The sequence below is a fragment of the Culex quinquefasciatus genome, chromosome 3 (assembly GCF_015732765.1).
Source record: "Culex quinquefasciatus strain JHB chromosome 3, VPISU_Cqui_1.0_pri_paternal, whole genome shotgun sequence".
In the NCBI taxonomy this organism is placed as follows: domain Eukaryota; kingdom Metazoa; phylum Arthropoda; class Insecta; order Diptera; family Culicidae; genus Culex; species Culex quinquefasciatus.
In genome coordinates this window covers 12,577,163-12,595,553 of record NC_051863.1, presented here as the reverse complement: position 1 = coordinate 12,595,553, position 18,391 = coordinate 12,577,163, and the positions used below count along the sequence as shown (strand labels likewise).

At 37.4% G+C, this 18,391-nt stretch overlaps 2 protein-coding genes across 5 annotated transcripts in view; both read right to left on the bottom strand.

Annotated features, from left to right (window-relative positions):
* LOC6050607 (nephrin) overlaps positions 1–7,678 on the bottom strand; it is a 426,239-nt gene extending 418,561 nt beyond the window's left edge. For all 4 annotated transcript variants that reach the window (XM_038266076.1, XM_038266070.1, XM_038266071.1 and 1 more), the window contains exon 1: positions 6,512–7,678. In XM_038266076.1, the coding sequence (XP_038122004.1) occupies positions 6,512–6,644 (133 nt within the window). In that variant the 5' untranslated portion in view covers positions 6,645–7,678. The remainder of the gene's footprint in view (positions 1–6,511) is intronic.
* A 5,852-nt stretch (positions 7,679–13,530) lies between these two features.
* LOC6049882 (probable maltase) lies at positions 13,531–15,454 on the bottom strand. Its single transcript, XM_001866538.2, has one exon. The coding sequence runs from the start codon at positions 15,393–15,395 to the stop codon at positions 13,641–13,643; it is 1,755 nt and encodes a 584-aa protein (XP_001866573.2). The 5' UTR covers positions 15,396–15,454; the 3' UTR covers positions 13,531–13,640.
* Between the last annotated feature and the right edge of the window lie 2,937 nt (positions 15,455–18,391).

Sequence of the window (18,391 nt, the reverse complement as noted above, 5' to 3'; positions counted from 1 at the left end):
CCTGTTGGTTTGGGAGATTGCTGATGGGATACAACCCATAGTTGGGGGGTCTAATTTTAACTTTAATACTAGGAAGAGGGACGTTGTGATCCAGTTTTGTGATACTGTTACATGTAAACTTTTTGTAAGCTGGGACATGTCAAAATAAAAATGTATTACTTAATTTTATGCTGTGAAAAAAAGAACATTTAAATAAATGGCTGTAAATAAAATAATCAAAATCAAATAAATCTACTCTAGATTTGTTGATATTTCAAAAAATAATGATTTTATCAAATTTTCAAAGATTGCAAGAATGAAAGAAAAACGAGATTTAATTTAAAATTTGACTTTCAAAAAAAACGGAATCGACGTAACACCTTATAATGTGTGGCCCTCTTAAACCTTGCGGTTTCGTCAACGGATCCACAGGCGTGTATCGTTCTTTTAGCGACAAGACTCCGCCTCCCGGGTCTGCTAAGTGTGAAGGTATGGGCACGGGGAGAGGGCACCGAATACCTATATTTACACTTAGCATTTTTGCGTCCGCCTCGGGATTCGAACCGGCGACCTCTGGATTGTGAGTCCAGTGCGCGGTCCGATTGATCCACACAGGCAGACAAAACACTATGTATTTACAAAGTAAAAAAAGGTGTCAGCAAGAAATTGAAATGCTTTTAATAAAAAAAATTGAGCGACATTATTTAACTGGAAAAATGTCACGAATTTATTTTCCCAAAATCACATTTAAAAACTTATTTATTAAAAAAGATGTGGTTGGTGCCTTCCTCACTCCTTAGCAAAATAAGGTATAGAATCAACTAAACTCAAATGATCCGGCCTAAACATAATATGAATATCACTTAAGTGGTCATAACTGGATACAGGGTTGCCAGATCTTCAAACATTTAGACTCGTTTGAAAGGTATTTTGATTACCTATCCAATGATAGATCGGAGTTTCCATTCAGATAAGTCGACGTCAAAAAAGCTTGAAGATATTTTTTTTTTGTTCAGTAGATATTTTTGTTTCCATGAAAATTACTCACTGATACTCAGAGGTGAAGTTTGTATGGTAAACTCGAAAAAATGTATGGAAAACCCAATTTCCGAACGGTTTGGTCTGCAGGGTGTGCTACTTCCATCAAAATATTCCTAAAAGTGAGATTCTTATTGGAAATATAATGCTCTACACCTTTGTAGAACATAAAAAAGCTGAAAAACTCGATCCTGAAAAGTTATTAGCGATTTAAGAAAATCATTTTTATATGAGAAACATTTTTTCACCATCTTCAGGCTCGGGTATCAAGGGGTAATCTCAACCAATTTCGCTCAAAGCTTGCACAGATGCTTAAAATAATGCAAAAAAAATCGTTTCCGCTTGTTGAACAGGAGGTATTTTTTTCTGGGCATCCTAGTATACATGAAGGTGGGTCTACGACGTTTTCATAAAAACTTGATTTTTAGAGTAAGATTATAGCCTTACCTCAGTAAGGAACCAAAAACGCGAAACTACTTAAAATCACACAATTACACGGAATTACTTGGAACAAATACCTCGTATATATTTGTAGGGGGAGAGGGGGTAGTATGCACCCCCGGGGCAAAATGCACCCCCAACTTTTCTCGTTGTTAGGAAGAGTTTTCCTTGGGAAAATCATGAAAATTGGAAGCTAAAAATTGGCAAAATTTGAGCTTCGCAGTATGAAAACAGCTTGAGTTATTTGCAAAATTTAAAAATGTTGGGTTTTCATCTAATTTTCATTGGACCTTTAGAATGTTATTGTATATATTGATTTGCATAGTTTTTGCCATAATCATCATTATTCTATACATAGACAAGTCTTAAAACATTAAAAAACGTATTTTTAATAAAATTTTCAGTAATAAGCGTGGTTGGGGCAAAATGCACCACTTTGATACTCCTTTTGGAAAAACAGCGGTGTCATCTAGTAGTGACTAGTGTAAACTGCTTTTAACCGGTGCATTTTGCCCCGTTGTTGTGGTTCATTTTGCCCTAATGTTGTGCATATTTCCCCGCATGGTTGATTCAAATTAATCGAATTTTTTTTTAGAAATCTGTTGTTTTCAAACAATTTAGACATTTTTAAAGACTTTTCTCACTTGAATGACGTTGAATGATAGTTGTTTATGAACATCTAACGAAATTCTTTCCCAGAAATGCGGTCATGGTTGAGAAATCACAGTTTTCGCTTAGGGGGTGCATATTACCCCCTGTTCCCCTATTTAGTTTTCTGAAAGCCATGATGAAAAGTTCTGTTCTGGTTGAAGGTATGTTTAATTTAAGTGATTTTATTTTTGATTGTTTACGTTGCCAGATTTCCCTTAAAATAATGATCAGTAATAAAAAGAAATACCTTAAAAACTGAGTATTTTTTAAGTTTTATGTAAGAATGAATTTGAAAAAAAATATTTATCTCGATGAGTATTTTAATAGCATTTTTTTATCATTTCTGGAGTTTTTTAAAATAGGTCCAATAAACCAAATTTTCAGTTTTTGCTTTTTGGGTGTTTTTTTAATGCCCCTGTCTCAAGGTGGTTTCAAAAACACCCAAAAAGCAAAAACTGGAAAATTGGTTTATTGGACCTTTTCATAGGAAAAAAAACTCCAGATTTGTTCAATTTCTAAAATTATCGAAAATTACTATAATAACTTACTCAATTATTTGCTCAAACTTCAAGTAATTCCATATTAGTGACCAGACCGGCAAAATGCTGGAAACATTTTGAAAAATCATCTGTCAATTGATTTTTAATAGAAAAACATTTTTGTTCTAAAAAAACCCTCGACAGATACTTTTATACGGTCAATGCTACATGAGGGTGCTTCAAAAATAATTCCCTTGAAATGTTTGATCATATTCAGCCATCCCTCAATTTCAGAGCACTACTAAACATGGAACAGTTTTGCTATATTTTGTTCAAATTGGGCAAAAATCACGCTTTCTTTTCATCTAAACAATTATAAAGGCTTGTCTAGAACACTCCTAGGGCTAGTGATTTTTCACGGCAAAAATATTGAAATTTTGCGGCAATTTCACGGTACTTTGAAAAGTACTTGAAAGTATAGAAAAAAGGTTATTTCTGTACAAAAGAAAGTAAAAAAAATAACATTGCAGGCCACGGTTTCAACATTTGAATGAAATTTTTTTTAAATATGCATTATTGACGAAAATTTTATTTTTGTGAGAAAAAAAAGTTTTCGCAGTGCTGAACATTGTTCAAATTATTTTTAAACAAGCCTAAATAAGCTAAATAATGATTATCAATGCAGAAAAAGGCGTTTCAGATGGTTTTGAGTTGAGTTGTTTTTCAGTTTTAGGAAAAATAATTGCTTCCTGATTTTTTGAACCAATTTTGAAAGGGGGCGACATAAACTTTGAAAAATATTTGCAACTGCCTTAACTGCAAAAAAAACTAATCTTTCTACAATTGTCTCCACGTAATATTTAAAATGAAGTTGAATTCAAAAAAGAATGTTATAATAGACTGAAGTAGGTATTAGACTACGGTTAAGAAAAAAACAAACTCGCACTTTTTCGTGTTTGACAGTTTACCAAAATCGCAAACTAGGCAAAATATATGCAGGATGACTTTTCTGCAAAAAATACAGGTAAACTGTCAAAAAGTGTGAGTTTGTTTATTTGTTTCCCATAGTGTAATACCTCCTTGAAAAGTAATTTCTAACTGATCATTAAAAATTTCAAATTTCACGGATTACGCGGCTTCTGCGAAATCGCGAAAAATCACTAGCCTTCACTCCCTAACCTTTTTATAGATTATGTTTTCATCTGTTAACAAATATTACATACAACAAATTTTTCTGATAACCTAATTTTAGCCTTGTCAATCATTATTGCGTTGAAAATATCGACTCTAGAAAATATTCCAAGTTTGTAAAGATCTTGAAGAAACATATTTTTGAATTTGAGGGATTCGGGGTTTCTTCAAAAAAGTTCCTGTAAAACATTAGTATACGCATCATTTTGATATACCAGCTACAAAAACACGTGAAAAGTAATTTTGCATGAACTCTTAACTGCTCTGGAATGTTTTTTTATTATTTGCCTATAAATGAATGTAAACAATTTCTAGAGTAAATTTTAAAAACAACCTATGAGTCATGGGATTCCTATGCAGATAGGACCTTTTGTAAATTTAATCTAGATTTGACAGTTTTGATGAAACATGACTACAAAATATCCCGCTACATTGCAAACCAAAATCATAATTCAAAAATTCTAAGTATGTATTATAAGTCATTTTTGTGATTTTTTTTGAAAAAACTGGCAAACATGTTTTGATTTGCAAAATGTTGATGTCTCAAGGAAATCTTTCTAACAAAGAAGCTATGTGCTTGATTGGTTTGCCTTTTCAGGTTTCCATAAAAAAAAAATCAGCTAACCCTTTTCCAAGTATAGTCTTAAGTAATGAGTTCAGAATTTGTATTAGACTTTTAACAAGTTTGATTGAAACACTTTGCTTAGTTTAGGACAAGCGAGATTTTTTTTTTTTTTTTTTGATAATTTTGACAAAATACTAAATTCAACATTACAGTTACAACATCTCTCAGGTGTTCTAAAATATAAACGAATTTATAATACTAATTCCAATTCTGTGATTACAACATTTAAAAGTTATTAAAGAGGCAAAAAGCTCCCCATATGACAGAAATGCAAAAGTAGATTTTAAAACTAGAGTACTTTTCAAAAGATCTTATCGCCGTGGATTTTTATGTAAATAGGACCATTGAACCTTTTTGCATTCTAAATTGTTACAATCTGTTTGTAAGAATTCGATGCCCCTGTGCTCTCTTATGCTAACTAGATTGGACAACCACCAAGCTTAGAACAATAGAGCACAGAGACATCGAATTATTTCCTTCAATATTTCTTGTTATTTCTATTATTTGTACATAAATGGTGCAAGCCTCAGATTTGGTGTAATTTTATCATTTTTTTTTTTCGATGAATTCTTAGTTGAATCTACCAAAATCTGACATCTTCTCTTCTAACTCATTTTATGATAGGTTCGAATTTGACAAAAACTAAGTAATTCTTAACGTGAAGACTTCCATCATTGTCATTTTTAGTTCAAAGATATAAACATTGCGTCGCTTTCAATATTTTGACAAAGTTCCTTCAACAAGTTGTTTTGAATAGTGCCTTACACATGCTGATTCCTTTTGGTAACGATTATCCCATTCCTTGTAAAGTTATGGAACTTGGGCGTCAATGATTGTTACACAAAATCATATAAATTTTGAAACACATTTGATTTAGAGCAAAAATTCCTCCAGTGGCTTCAAGAAGGCAACAACCAGCACTTGCTGATTCATTTTGGTGCAGATATTTGTTGAAATAAAATTTATACAGAATATTTTATAGTGATGATTAATTTTCTTCGAAAATGATCAACGGTTTTATCTTAATTAGTTTGTTCAATTTTTTATGGTTGTTTCAAGGTAAATTTTCTGACGTTTCTACTTTGTTTAGTATTAGACACTAAATTTTGAAAGTTGAAAAAACTTATTTTATGCCTTAAGTCAAACTTTAGGTGGATTTATTTCAGATATTGTGAACTTTTTCCGAATTGCTGGAAATCATTTTTCGACTGAAAATTCGAATATTCATCTAAAAAGAAGGTAAACAAATATTGTTCGATATTTTTCAATAGTCATTTTTTTTTTAAATGGCAACATTGCTAAACTAGGTTGTCCCTTGCTGGATTTTAGCTCAAAAGCAGTCTTTTTCAGTCCTCAAAAACTGGTGGAAATTTGAAAGTGCTAAAAAATGTGTTTATGCAGTACAAATTTTATTTTCTCTCGTCGAAGTGAATGGGGTCCAAAAATGAACTAAATTGCATTTCTCAAGCCTAATTAAAAAAAATTATTGAAATATGTACCAAAATAAATTAACAGAATAAAACAGACTTTATTTGATTAAAATGCATAAATGTATGTTAACACAATTTGAAATAAAACTAGCCTCATTAGCTATGAGTATGATTGTAGCATTAATAATAGTATTAACTAAAGGTTTATTTATTCATCAAGAATGTTTTGATACTGTCTTAATATATGTTTGCAAAGAGATTGTTGACCAACCCAAGTTCAACCAATAAATTTCCAGCATCCTGCTCTTTCGTAACTGTTTTAAAACATTTCACCAACTTTTAACCAAACCCATCCATCTTCTCCTCTTTTAAATAATGAAAAACGCTTACACAAGGACGTCCCAACGGGGCATGCAGCCCAAACTCCCCCAACCCATCGTGGTCTCCCCCATTTCGCACTTCCTTTTATCACTGAGCCCGGCCGATTTAGATGGCAATCTTTCGTGTAAGAAGAAGAAACCCCTTTTCCTTCCCCTCAAGGCAAGAGGCAATGTCACACGAGATAGTTTCCTGGGCCACTGGCGCTGGTCCCATAAATTTTAACCAATTTGCCTCGTCCAGGGTTTGTCCCCCCTCACACGCAATAAAAGTAAGATTGGGAGGGGGTTGATCCTTACTGTTTTCGTAGTCATCCTTGACGATGGTGACGGTGGCGCCAGCTGGTGCCGGTAATCCTTGCAGCAGCAGCAACACAATCCCAACCAGCAGCAAGGCGCCGGTATTGACCATTGCGGACTTGCCGCGGGCCATCAGCCGCGCGTCGCTTCTTCCGGAAGAGTTTTCCCTTATTTTTTCGGAACTTTATCTGGCAAGCTCTCTTCGCCGGGCTTCTTCTAATTACGGCACACTTTTTGCCCACACCCACGCACCATCATTTGTGAAACGGGGCAGCAGCACCGGAAGACAATCCGGGCGAACAACACAAACACGCAACTTTTTTTTTATCTGACGGCAGGAAACCGGAAGCCCGCCGCTTCTTGCTTTGGACGCAATGAATCTTCGAATCTTCGCGCCAACACTGATAAGCGAACGGACACACAGACACGAGAGCACACACACACACACACACGCGCGCACTTCCGGAGGGTGGAAATTAATTAATTTATCACTTCACACTCCCCCTCTCTCTCTCTCTTTCTCTGTAGATCGGTAGAACTTCAGGGAACGTGACCCAAGTGGACTCCACGAGTTGTAATCGGACCACGTTTTGCTATCGGGAGTTGCTCGTTGACGATCTGGATCATAAGCCACTCCTGATCTGCTAAAGTTACGGGTGCTCCTAGCAGATATCAGTTGTAAACACAACTCTTCAATGTTGTCCTTCCCAGTGGATTCGAACGAATGTCATGGACAACTCAGCTAGTCAACTAGGTTTCGTAACAGGACTCAAACTGCTCGTTTCCGGTGCAAGTCTTCATCGTAGTCCACATACAATCCGAATCAGACGTCGACGTCACAATCGTCGACCTCCCCCGTTCGACCTTCCCCCCTTTCGACCTTCCGGCATCGTGTTCTAATCCTTTCCTTGCTGCAATCCTTGGCCGATATTCCGAGAATAGCTGTTCTTTCGCCCAACTCCCCCAACTCAGTCCCCCTCGCGGCTTCCTAATCCGATTGTGGCTCTTTGCACGCAGCTAAGCCGGATTGATAACCACCGGAAATCGGATCAACCGTCATCAGTGTGGTGTCATCATCGTCTTCTTCTACGACGCTGAAGACGTGCCGCCGACCCGTGTACAGCTTCCGGACCGCGTGACGAACGACCGCTCGGTTTAAAAGTAAAACTCTCACTAATTTCGTGCAGATTTGTGCGGAAAGATATGATGTAAGAGAGTCGGGAAGTAAGAGTCACCGCACGCAGCATCCTCATCTCATCGCTCGCGAAAGTCCTTGCTCTCTCTCCCGTCCAGAGAATGCTCATTCTCTCACTGGTGACACGTGCGTGCACGATACGGTAAATAAACGAGGAAAATAAACAAAGCATTATCCCCCGCTCCGGATGATCCACGCTCACTCTTTCTCACACTCACGAATCTCTCTCACTTCAGGAAGTGTGATAACAGAGAAAGAGAGCGGAGACCATCCCGCAAAACCCGACGATGAATCGTGAAATCGGGTCCACCGAAGAACCGGTACGGCAGCATCCTGGAAGCGGTGCAAAATGGAAGGAACTCACGCGCGTGACACTCAACCACTCCCCGTTTAACGGTGGCGTGGTTGATTTCACGGAGGGGAAAGTGAGTGATCTTTGTGAGGGTTCTCTCACGAGGGGTGGTTCATGCAACATAGCAGGCCACGTGGAAGGGAGGGTTGTTTTGTTGCAGCGTGATAAGCGTATAAAAACGTGTGTAATAATTCTAACACAGATTTGCTAAAGAGCATAAACACGTGTGCGATTCTACGTTCAACTTTCTTTAAAATAAGTTCTTCAGTTTAAAGGTTTTTCACAGTTTTTTTTTGCGAAAATGATTAAATTTTAGGGTGGTGCCAAAAAGGAGAGGGGGTCCGATTTGGATGAAAATCGGAACTCTAGCTTGTTTTGCTGGTATCAATAGCCCCACCAAATTTGAGCTTGAAAAGAATAAGTGGATTTCAAGTGATGTTTAGTTATTAAAAAAAGCCTTAAATATTATTTCAAAAATATTCAATTAAAATCATAAATCATCGTCGTTTAAATCGATTTTTTGCTGTCAGCCCTTTCATTTGCTTCAATGAAAGGGCTGAGTGCATAATTGATAAAGGGAGCGCGTGGTCGTAAAAAATATTCGGAGTGAAAAGTGATTTTTTTTGTGTGCCTTTTGTTTCGTTTTATTTTATTTTTTTTTTTGCGGTGAAAAAGCCATTTCTATATAATGAACGAAAGACGCACTGACAATTTGGATTGTTGAGTTAATAGTGGAGCAAAATAACTGTGTGTGAGTGAGTTTGTGTGTTAACCAGAAAGACCTTCCCATAGCATCGTTGCTCGGAAGGCTCGCCGACGGGTCTGTTATGAAAGTCCTCCCCATAGCGTCGTAGCTCGGGAGGCATCGAAAAGCCAATACCTTATCCTACTAACCCAAAAAAAATTAATCACGTGATGCTTGAAGGAGATGCTGTGGATTCAACGGTCTCAAGCGGTACCAATAAGTATATAGCGAAAAACTATGTGCTTGATGAGTCTGCAACTTCAACTATCGGACTAACATTCCTCCCTCTCGTTGAACTGTAGGCTTTTTTGGAGGGCACCGGTATTGACTAATAAAGTAGGGATCTTCAGAGGTTAAACAGTGAACGGATGGTTGGCTCCAACTGATCATTTTTGATTCATTGTTTAACTTCAGCTGATTTGTCAATAACGGAGTAGCAGCTCATTGGCAGTCAACCATGCTCATGCCCATGCTCATGCTCTTTGAAGCAAATGAAAGGGCTTATAAGGAAAAATAGTTTGAGAATCGGAAAATCAATTTTAAAATTTGAAACGGTCGTATGCAATATTAAAATGCCATTTTGACCGAGTCTGGACCAAAGACACTATCGGCATCTCAAGAAAATTTCACATAACGTATTCAAAATTTGTATGATTTCATTAATAGTTCATTGAATATTTTTAATATACACACTGTCAAAACGGCATTTTAAAGTACCATACAACATTTTCAAATGTTTGGCTAGATTTTTAATCCTGAGTAGAGGTGGGCAAAAAAAGAGCGAGCCGCTCAAAGAGCCGATTCACTGAAAAGAGCGAAAGAACCGTGGCTCACAAAAAAAGAACCGCGGTTCTTTTTTAAACTTCAGTCTATTGAAAGAACCGGCCCAACATGGCATGATTTTTGTTATAAATATAATTTATTGAATTTCCAAAAAATGTAGTATTAAATTTGTTTTTGAGAATTGAAAATGCAATTTCAAATATTTCAATGCCTATAAAAAAAACCAAAAAAAATTATTTTTCTAAACAACAAGAAAATATTTTTCACTGATATTTTGCAACTGATTATAAATTAAAGTACTACTGGAATACAAATTTGAGCATTTCAAATTGCATAATATTATCAAAAATCTTCTGAATAGTTAAGAGATTTAAAAAAAAAACCTTCTGTCCAAATCAACTTTAGCGTTTATAGACTTTATCAATTAAATCAGAATGTAGAAAAGAGTTCACAGAATGTTTTCTCCAAATAAAATATCATCATTAGTTCAATTCTTGCAGAAATAAACGCAATATTAAAATTTATAGCAATTTTTCCAATCCTAGATTTAAGTTTGGATGCCATTCAATTACGCGAATGTTTAGGTTCGAGTAGAAATCTTGACATAGAGACCGCCAAGACCAATGGTTTTCAAGGACATCTTCTCGTTTTCAGTTTTAATTTTTTTATTAAATAATTTGTAAAAGTCCAGTGTGAAATAACTTTTAAAATCATACGATTCTTAAAAAAAACATTTTCATCAAATGTTGAAAAAGAGCGAAAGAGCCGTTCAAAAGAGCGGCTCTTTTTAATGAGCGAACGAAAATGAGCGGCTCCTAAAAAAGAGCGGTTTGCCCACCTCCAATCCTGAGCAATTCTTTGAGAATTTTCCATACAAATTTGGCAGCTACTCATATAAAAAAGATATGTGAAAATTCAAAAATCTGTATCTTTTGAAGGAATTTTTTGATCGATTTGGTGTCTTCGGCAAAGTTGTAGGTATGAATAAGGAATACACTGAAAAAAATGAAACACCATAAAAAATAGGGAATTTAAAATTTAACTTAAAGTCACTAAAACTTGAAAACAAAATATGGAAAACAACACCATTTTAATTTTTTAATTTTTTGATTTTTAATAAGGCTGGTACAAATATTTTTAAAAGTTTTGTCACCCCCTTCAAAATAGGCCCGAAAAATAAGGGGGCAAAAAAAATATTTTTACAATAAATTTCAAAATTTCAATGAAAATTCAAGTGCAGCCAGCTGAAATCGAATTAAAATACATTCTCCTGCGTTTAAAATCATTTTTAGCATGTTTGGGGTTATTAAAAAATCTTAAGATTTTTTGAAAATTTTCTATGCAAAATCTTTTTTTTTCGATACAATTTTTGTTTTTGTCAGATCTTAGATTTTTTGAAAACTAATGATTGCAAAACAACTGAACTAGTGTAAAATGCATTTTAAAACACTTAAAATGCCGAGGGACAAAAACTTTTTTAAATATTTGCATCGGCCTAATCAAAACTGTTTTTTTTTTTAAATCCAAATATTGGTGCAAAAATTTTACAATTTCGATTTCATTTTACGATGTAAAATCGTAAAATGATGTAAAATGTAAAATTTTTAATAATCGTTTGAAAAAAATATTTTTGAAAAACTGAAAAAAAAATCTTTATTATTTGCTTTTATGAACTTTGTTCATACTCTTAGTTGCTGAGATATTGATGGTAGGTTGTTTGGGTAAGTCAATATTCCTGTGTTTAACCCTTTGCATGGCAATATCTCAGCAACTAAGGGTCGTATCCATAAAGTTTAAAAAAAATGTTTCTCAGCTTTTCAAAAATATTTTTTCCGAAGTAGGCAAACATGGGCACTAATTTAAAAAAATTAATTAACTGCGACTATTTTGAAAAAAAAAAATACCTGTAAATAGCTATAACTTGAAAACGATGCCCTTTATAAAAATTTCACTAAAGTACTTTTTGATTGCAAATCAAAAATTTAAAAATGAAGTTGAAGAATGTTTGCGACCAATATTTAATTTTTTGAAAAAAACAGTATTAATTCAAAAAATTATAACTCGGTCAAAGATGCTTTGCCCATTCTGAAAATTTCTGAAAATTTAAAAGTTTGAAATTTATGAAATTCTCAAAATCAACTATTTATATAACTGCTCACTTTAAAAAAAAAACTCAAACCCAAAAACCAACCTTTTATGTTCTGATTGCTTCAGATCTTTTTGTCTAGTGCTATGTATATTTTCCGAAACTTCCCGGTTGACATATTTTATTGAAGATATTTTTTTTTTCATCAATTTGCGATGGATCAACTAGAACATCTTGAACATGCGAGCTGAGGATGAGACTTTCAGGCATGGAATGATACATTTTTAAATTTCTTTTATCATTGCGATTGGAGTACTTACGAAAGTCTAACTTTTCAGAAATATTTTTGGAATTTATATTTGCTTCTTGAAAGCTGTTAGGAAACATTTTATCTCGCAACCTACAAATAATAATACTAATTTTATTTAAAATATCAGAGCAATCCCGTAAAAATCAGTTTTCAAACTCGCAATTCTTGAGCAACACGAGAAAATGGTGGATAAGCATTTGACAGTATGAACTGTTTTGCATATTCTCAAGCTTCAGGAAACTATTTCGCAAAAATCGAAGTTTAAAACAATAGAATTTGATGGCCTCTCCAGATACCTCTTAACACTTCGTGATTTGTTAAATAGTTACTGTGTTGCCTCGGAATTCGCTAAAAAGTTACAGCTATCGTAATGCTTATGCGCCCTTTTCAAATGTTGCTCCAGAATGCATGGTTAAGTTTTGAAAAAAGGGTACTTTTAGCGAAAACTTTTAGGAAAAAAAATGAAGATGCAATTATACATACTCAACTATCTTGAGAAAGCGCATGCCAATTTTATGCACCAGTCTGCATTTAGAAAAAGAGATCTAGAATTAAAAATTCCTAAAAAAAAACTCAGAATTATGCCTTTATCTTCAAACACGAGATATCTTCACCGAAAATGTTTTTTAAGGGGAAAGCCTAGCAAAATTACACAGCTATAAAAGTAGTAATCCAACTGCCTGTAAAAGGCCTGGGTGTAAAATAAATATTGCATTATTTTATGCAATTTTATGTGATTTTACACCCTGAAATATGTAGCCCACCAGTATGGAAAACCTACTTGACCGAAATGTAAAGCTCATATATGCGTTTATCCTAACAGCTTTTCATCGGCCTGATAGCTGAGTGGGCTAAGGCGCCAGTCCTTACTGTTGGTGCTGGGTTTGAATCCCGTTGGTTGCAACTTTTTTTTTGTGTTTGCAAAAATTGTACATGCAGTGTTTAATATTAAGTGTTTATTTTGACGAAGGTGATGTGCACGCTTTTGCATGCGATTTTACCATCGGATTTTTTGCTGTGTATACAATTTTCCGAACATATTTTTTGTGTAATTTTACCCACTGAATCTCAAATGAGTTTCTTTGTAAAATAAAATAAATCTATAATATGACCAAATATCGATATTTGACTCATTAGGCCATGATGGCTGATTTAGATATTCGAATTGCTACGTTAAATAAACTGATGTTTGTTCAAACGGAGAAAAAAGCGTTCCCAAAATCGTGAACATGTTCACATTTGTGGGAACTATTTTTTCTCGGTGCAGATGCTTTTAATAAAATTAGTCATATATTGCTTTTGATAAAATGAGTCATATAATGTTAAATGATAACCAATTATCAAGCAGAGGAAAAAGCAAAAAAATTAAACCTTAAAAGTTTGATTTCCTGAAACACCCTAATCGTGAACCATCCAGATTTTCAACGAAATCAAAAGTTGCTCCATTCAATTGGCTACAATCGTTTAACTTTAAGTACCTTTAATATATCTAGTGGTGAATTTTAAGAAGGGGATGGTTCGAACTATCTAGAAATTAAACAACTCTTCTTTGCCATGTGCTGTGCAGTGCTCTGTGCAGGGGGATTAATTTATTGAAGTGCGTCTATTGTAAGTGTGCAATATTATGGTGCCATGTGGGCCGGGATGCGTCCGCGTCCTTATGCCTCGTACACGACGATCGGATTGGGGCCCCACAACTTCTGCAGGACGATGGCACTTTCGCCGGGCAGCTCCGTATCGGCAACGTTGATCCATTTGTTGTCCTTAATTGTGACCAGCTTGGAGGAAGCGACCACCTGGAGTCTGTCATCAGCGCCGGGGAATTGCTGCTTGATGGCGGCCAAGCTTTGCGGTTCGTCACTAAAGTTCAGCACGACCACTACGTAGCCGACCTTGTCGACCTTGCGCTTGTACAGGACCAGGTTGGAGTCGGTGGTTCTCAGGTCCAGGTCACCGTGGGTTAGGATCTGGCGCTTGCGGTACGTGGTCAACCGTTTGAACAGCTTCAGGTGGCTCTTCTGGGCGGCATCTTGGGCTTTCACGTTGAGTTGCTTGTAGTTGCTGGCCACTGGAAGCCAGGTCTTGTCGGCGGATGAGAAGCCAGCGTTCTTATCGCTGTTCCACTGCATGGGCGTACGGGCGGGGTCTCGCGAGTACAGCGTGTAGTCATCGGGACCAGCACGAAGACCAGCCGGGTCGACGGTTTCGTTGAACGGGATCGGTTGATCAACCATGCCGATTTCCTCGCCGTAGTACGTGACGGCAATGTCCGGAAGCGTTTGGAGGGCGATGTTGTACAGGTCGATCTTCGCTTCGCCGAGTCGCGATCCGATACGGTTGTTGTCGTGATTTCCGAGCACCCAGTTGGAGCGACGTCCCGCCGGAAGGTTGTCCAACCAAAGGTTCGCGTAACGGGCAAAGTCCGCGGCGGTGCTTGTCTTGCGCAAGTTGCTGATCATCTGGAAGTTGAACGGGATTTGGGCACCGTTTTGTTCGCCCTCGCCGAAGAACTTCATCACGTTCGGGATGCTCGTGTAACCTTCGGTCATCATGATTCTTGTTTGGTTGTCCTTGGCGGTGAACTCATCCAGCACTGCACGCCACTGGTAGATCATGTCGTAGGTTTCCGGCTGGTCCATGGTTTGATTATGAATGAGATAGGCAGGGTTTTCCGCATCATCCGTAGCTCTACTCAAAGGTTCATCAACGTAACGATTTTCCACCTCGACACTTTCAAACAGGTAGGGTACGGCATCGATCCTGAACCCGGAAACGCCCTTATTCAGCCAGAACTTGAGAACGTTCTTCATCTCTTCCACCAAAGCCGGGTCGCGGTAGTTCAGGTCGGGTTGCTCCTTCAAGAACTGATGCAGATAGTACTCCTGACGATCCTCGTTCCATTCCCACGCAGAACCTCGGAACACGCTGATCCAGTTCGATGGTGGCGATTTGGTTCCATCTTCGTTCGTTACACCCGGATGCCACACGTAGTAATTCGTATACGGGTCTTCTTTTTGTACGGACTTTTTGAAGTACTCGTGCTGATTGCTCGTGTGGTTCGGCACAAAGTCCAAGATCAAACGCAATCCCAACTCTTTGCACTTTGCAGACAAGCGGTCGAATGCCGCCAGATCTCCGTACTCTCCTTGAATGTTGTAAAAGTCCGAGATGTCATACCCAAAATCAGCCATCGGCGAAGCGAAAATCGGCGACAGCCAAATCCCGTCCATGCCGATATCCTTCAGGTATTGCAGCTTCTCCGTGACTCCGTCCAGATCGCCAATGCCGTTCCCGTCGGAATCCTTGAACGAGCGTGGGTACACCTGGTAGAAGTTTCCGTGCTCCCACCATTGCAGGGCCGATCCGAATCCGGCCAACAAAAGGGTTGCCAGCAGGGGTGCGAAGGTCTTCATGGTGGTGCTTTTGTCTTCCAATTTCCCGGGAACTAGAAGACGCGTTGAATGATGACTTCTCGGTGGGATTACCCGGGGTTTTATAGCTTGGCCCAGTCGCTAATTGGAAAGTATAATTCGCTGCATAGATAATATTCGGCAAACAAGATGCCGTTTGTAAGTGTGACTAACAAGGTCGTCACGTTTTGTGTAAAAATAGATGTCTCTTATCGACTGTTACGAATGCTCCGAGAGATATTAATACACTCTAACTCCGATGGTTTGACACCAACTGTTGTCAAACGAACGGGGTCACTTTTTAGTTTGACACATCTTTTAACCAGAGTTCACACACACTACCAACGTTTGTTTTGATAGTGTGTGTGAGCGCCGTGTAAAAAGTGACAGTTCGTCACTGTCAAACGAAACGTTTTGTTCATTTTAAGACTTCTCTTTAAACTGATGATTATTATGTTTAAATATTCAATCCCTAATTATTCAAACTATTAGCATTTGATCGGCCAAGTTTCCATAAAACATGATAATAGACCGTATTAAGTGCCCTCTTCTCGTTGAATTAAACCATCCATCATTCTACTAATGGCTACAAGTTGCATAAACGGAAACAGCGCAAAGTTGCAACCCCACGCGGAAAGAAACAACTAATCGAAACGTAAACTAAATGCAATCGAGTCAAGTGCCTTTCTCCACCTTCACCGGAAGAGAAGCATCGCATAACCAGCACAAGAGGATCCATCATCATATCACGCACCTCGGCCCCTCTTCCGCGCGGGAACTGCTTTTTGAAGAGTGAGCTTTTCCTTCATTAGCGCCCCCAACTCCCCCCCCCCCTTGTTGACCCCCCCTTACACAGCTCTGACTAATGACACGAAAATATGCTCTCCTTTCGTCGCTGAAAAATGTCCGTTGTAGTCTCGACCAGGAAGTCGGCAACAACAACAAAAAAAACGTATAATTAATGAATTTATTCATCGCCATTACGACTATTAGTAGCAATATAGCGGCGCTCGGCGAAAGAAGCTTTGTGGGTGGCGCCACTGAAGAAAGGTGGGGGGGGGGGGGGTTATCCCATTTGTAGCTCCATCATCAGCATCATCATCTGTTTTGCTATACAAATGTCCGTATTACCACCCCACCCTTACAACCCACAATTTTCCCTGTCCAAACTGGATGATGTTCAGGGGCCCACCAGAAGTGCGGAAAAAATGCCATATTTATTGCCCCGACGCTTGACTCGGTGCCCCTTCCCGTCGACGCTCCTGAACACCATCAACGGACTGACCACCTCCTCTCTGAACTGTTAATTCGATATATCCGCGTGAACTCATTGCTTTAGTCGCGCTCTCTCTCTCTCTTGTTACCGCGCGCTCTGATGTGGTCGAAAGTTGTTCTTGGATGAAAAAAGTGGTATATTCCCAAGGAAAATTATATTTAACTATTAAATATGATTTCACACAAAAGTCGCTTTGACACCTAACTAAAATCGCTTCACGGTTTCGAGCTACAAATAACTGAAAAACGTGTTTCTGTAAAAAACCCGGAAAATGAAAGGGGTCGTACCGCCCCTCCGTCACGAAATGTCGAAAAATGGACCTCGGATAGCAAAGTTTCACGGAAATCGTGAAACCGGTGAAATACCCTACTGTCAAAAGAACTAAATTTACATCATTAGTTTTTCCATACAAGTCTCCATACAAGCTAGGGGGTTGGCCGCACAAAATTTAGAGTGACCAATTTCCCGTCCCGGGAAAAAAAATCCCGGGAATTCCCGGAATTTCCCGAAAAAAAAATATTCGTAAATTTCCCGGGAATTCTTAAAATTCAAGCAGAAGTATACATTTTCCTAACTTCTTGGCATTTTTTTTAATTTGCAAAAAATAATAATGAAAAAACTTAATTCTATTTTATTCAATTCAATTAACTGTTGTTATTGAACTTTTCAGTTCGTCTGAAATTTCAAAATCAAGGTATATTTAAGGTAATATTAATTTCTGAAGCTTTCACACCTGGGACTTGTTTAACAAAAATTGCGATACACTCAAACCCCGATGGTTTGACACCAACTGTTGTCAAACAAACGGGGTAACTTTTAGTTTGACACTTCTTTTACACGGTGTTCACGATCTATTTTAAACAATTTTGGGGAAAAATATTAATCAGAACCAAGATCTGAACAATTTTCGATAAATTTAAAATTTCCCGAGAATTCCCCCGATTTCCCGGGAAGTTTGTTGAAAATGTCCCGTTTCCCGGGATTTTTGTAACCCCGGGAAATCGGACGCTCTAATTTGGCATCTGCGGCAAAATTGTAGGTTATGTTCAACAGAAATAGGCACACGGAAAATAATCCCATTTTTATATAACTTTTTATGACTAAAAGTAATTTTTAATTCTGGATTTTCTAATATATTTAGGGGACTAATAAAAACTTCTTTTGAGCCATTGATCTGGTTAAGGAGATATTTTTGGATTTAAAAAAAAAAATGCTTTTTTTGTAAAATATCGAAACTAGTGCGTCCATCCCGGGAATTCCCGGGACAAAAATCCCGGGATTTTTCCAAAACCGGGAATTCTCGAATCCCGGGATTTTTCATATTTTGTTCCGGGAATTCCCGAAATTGAAAACATATCAAATTTTGGTCCGGTCCGGTTCGAATCCCGCGGCGGGCGCTCTAAAATTCTATGTGTAATTATGGGTATTCGGCGAAGTCCATACTTTCATACACTTAGGAGCCCAGGTATAAAAAGTAGACACTAGTGGTTGGTACTAGAAAAGGTGGCCGACAGCTATAAAGTCAACTTCGTTTTTTTTTTCAAATTTTGGTCCAGAAATTCAGATTTGGTTGTGGAAATTAGTAATCGATAAGCATTTTAAAGCATTGAAATTTATATTCGGCATATATAACAACATTAATTTGGCAGAGAAAATTGGGTCCTAAAATGAAGCTTAGATTGCTTATATTATTGTTTACAGCGATAAAGCTTATTTTTCTGAG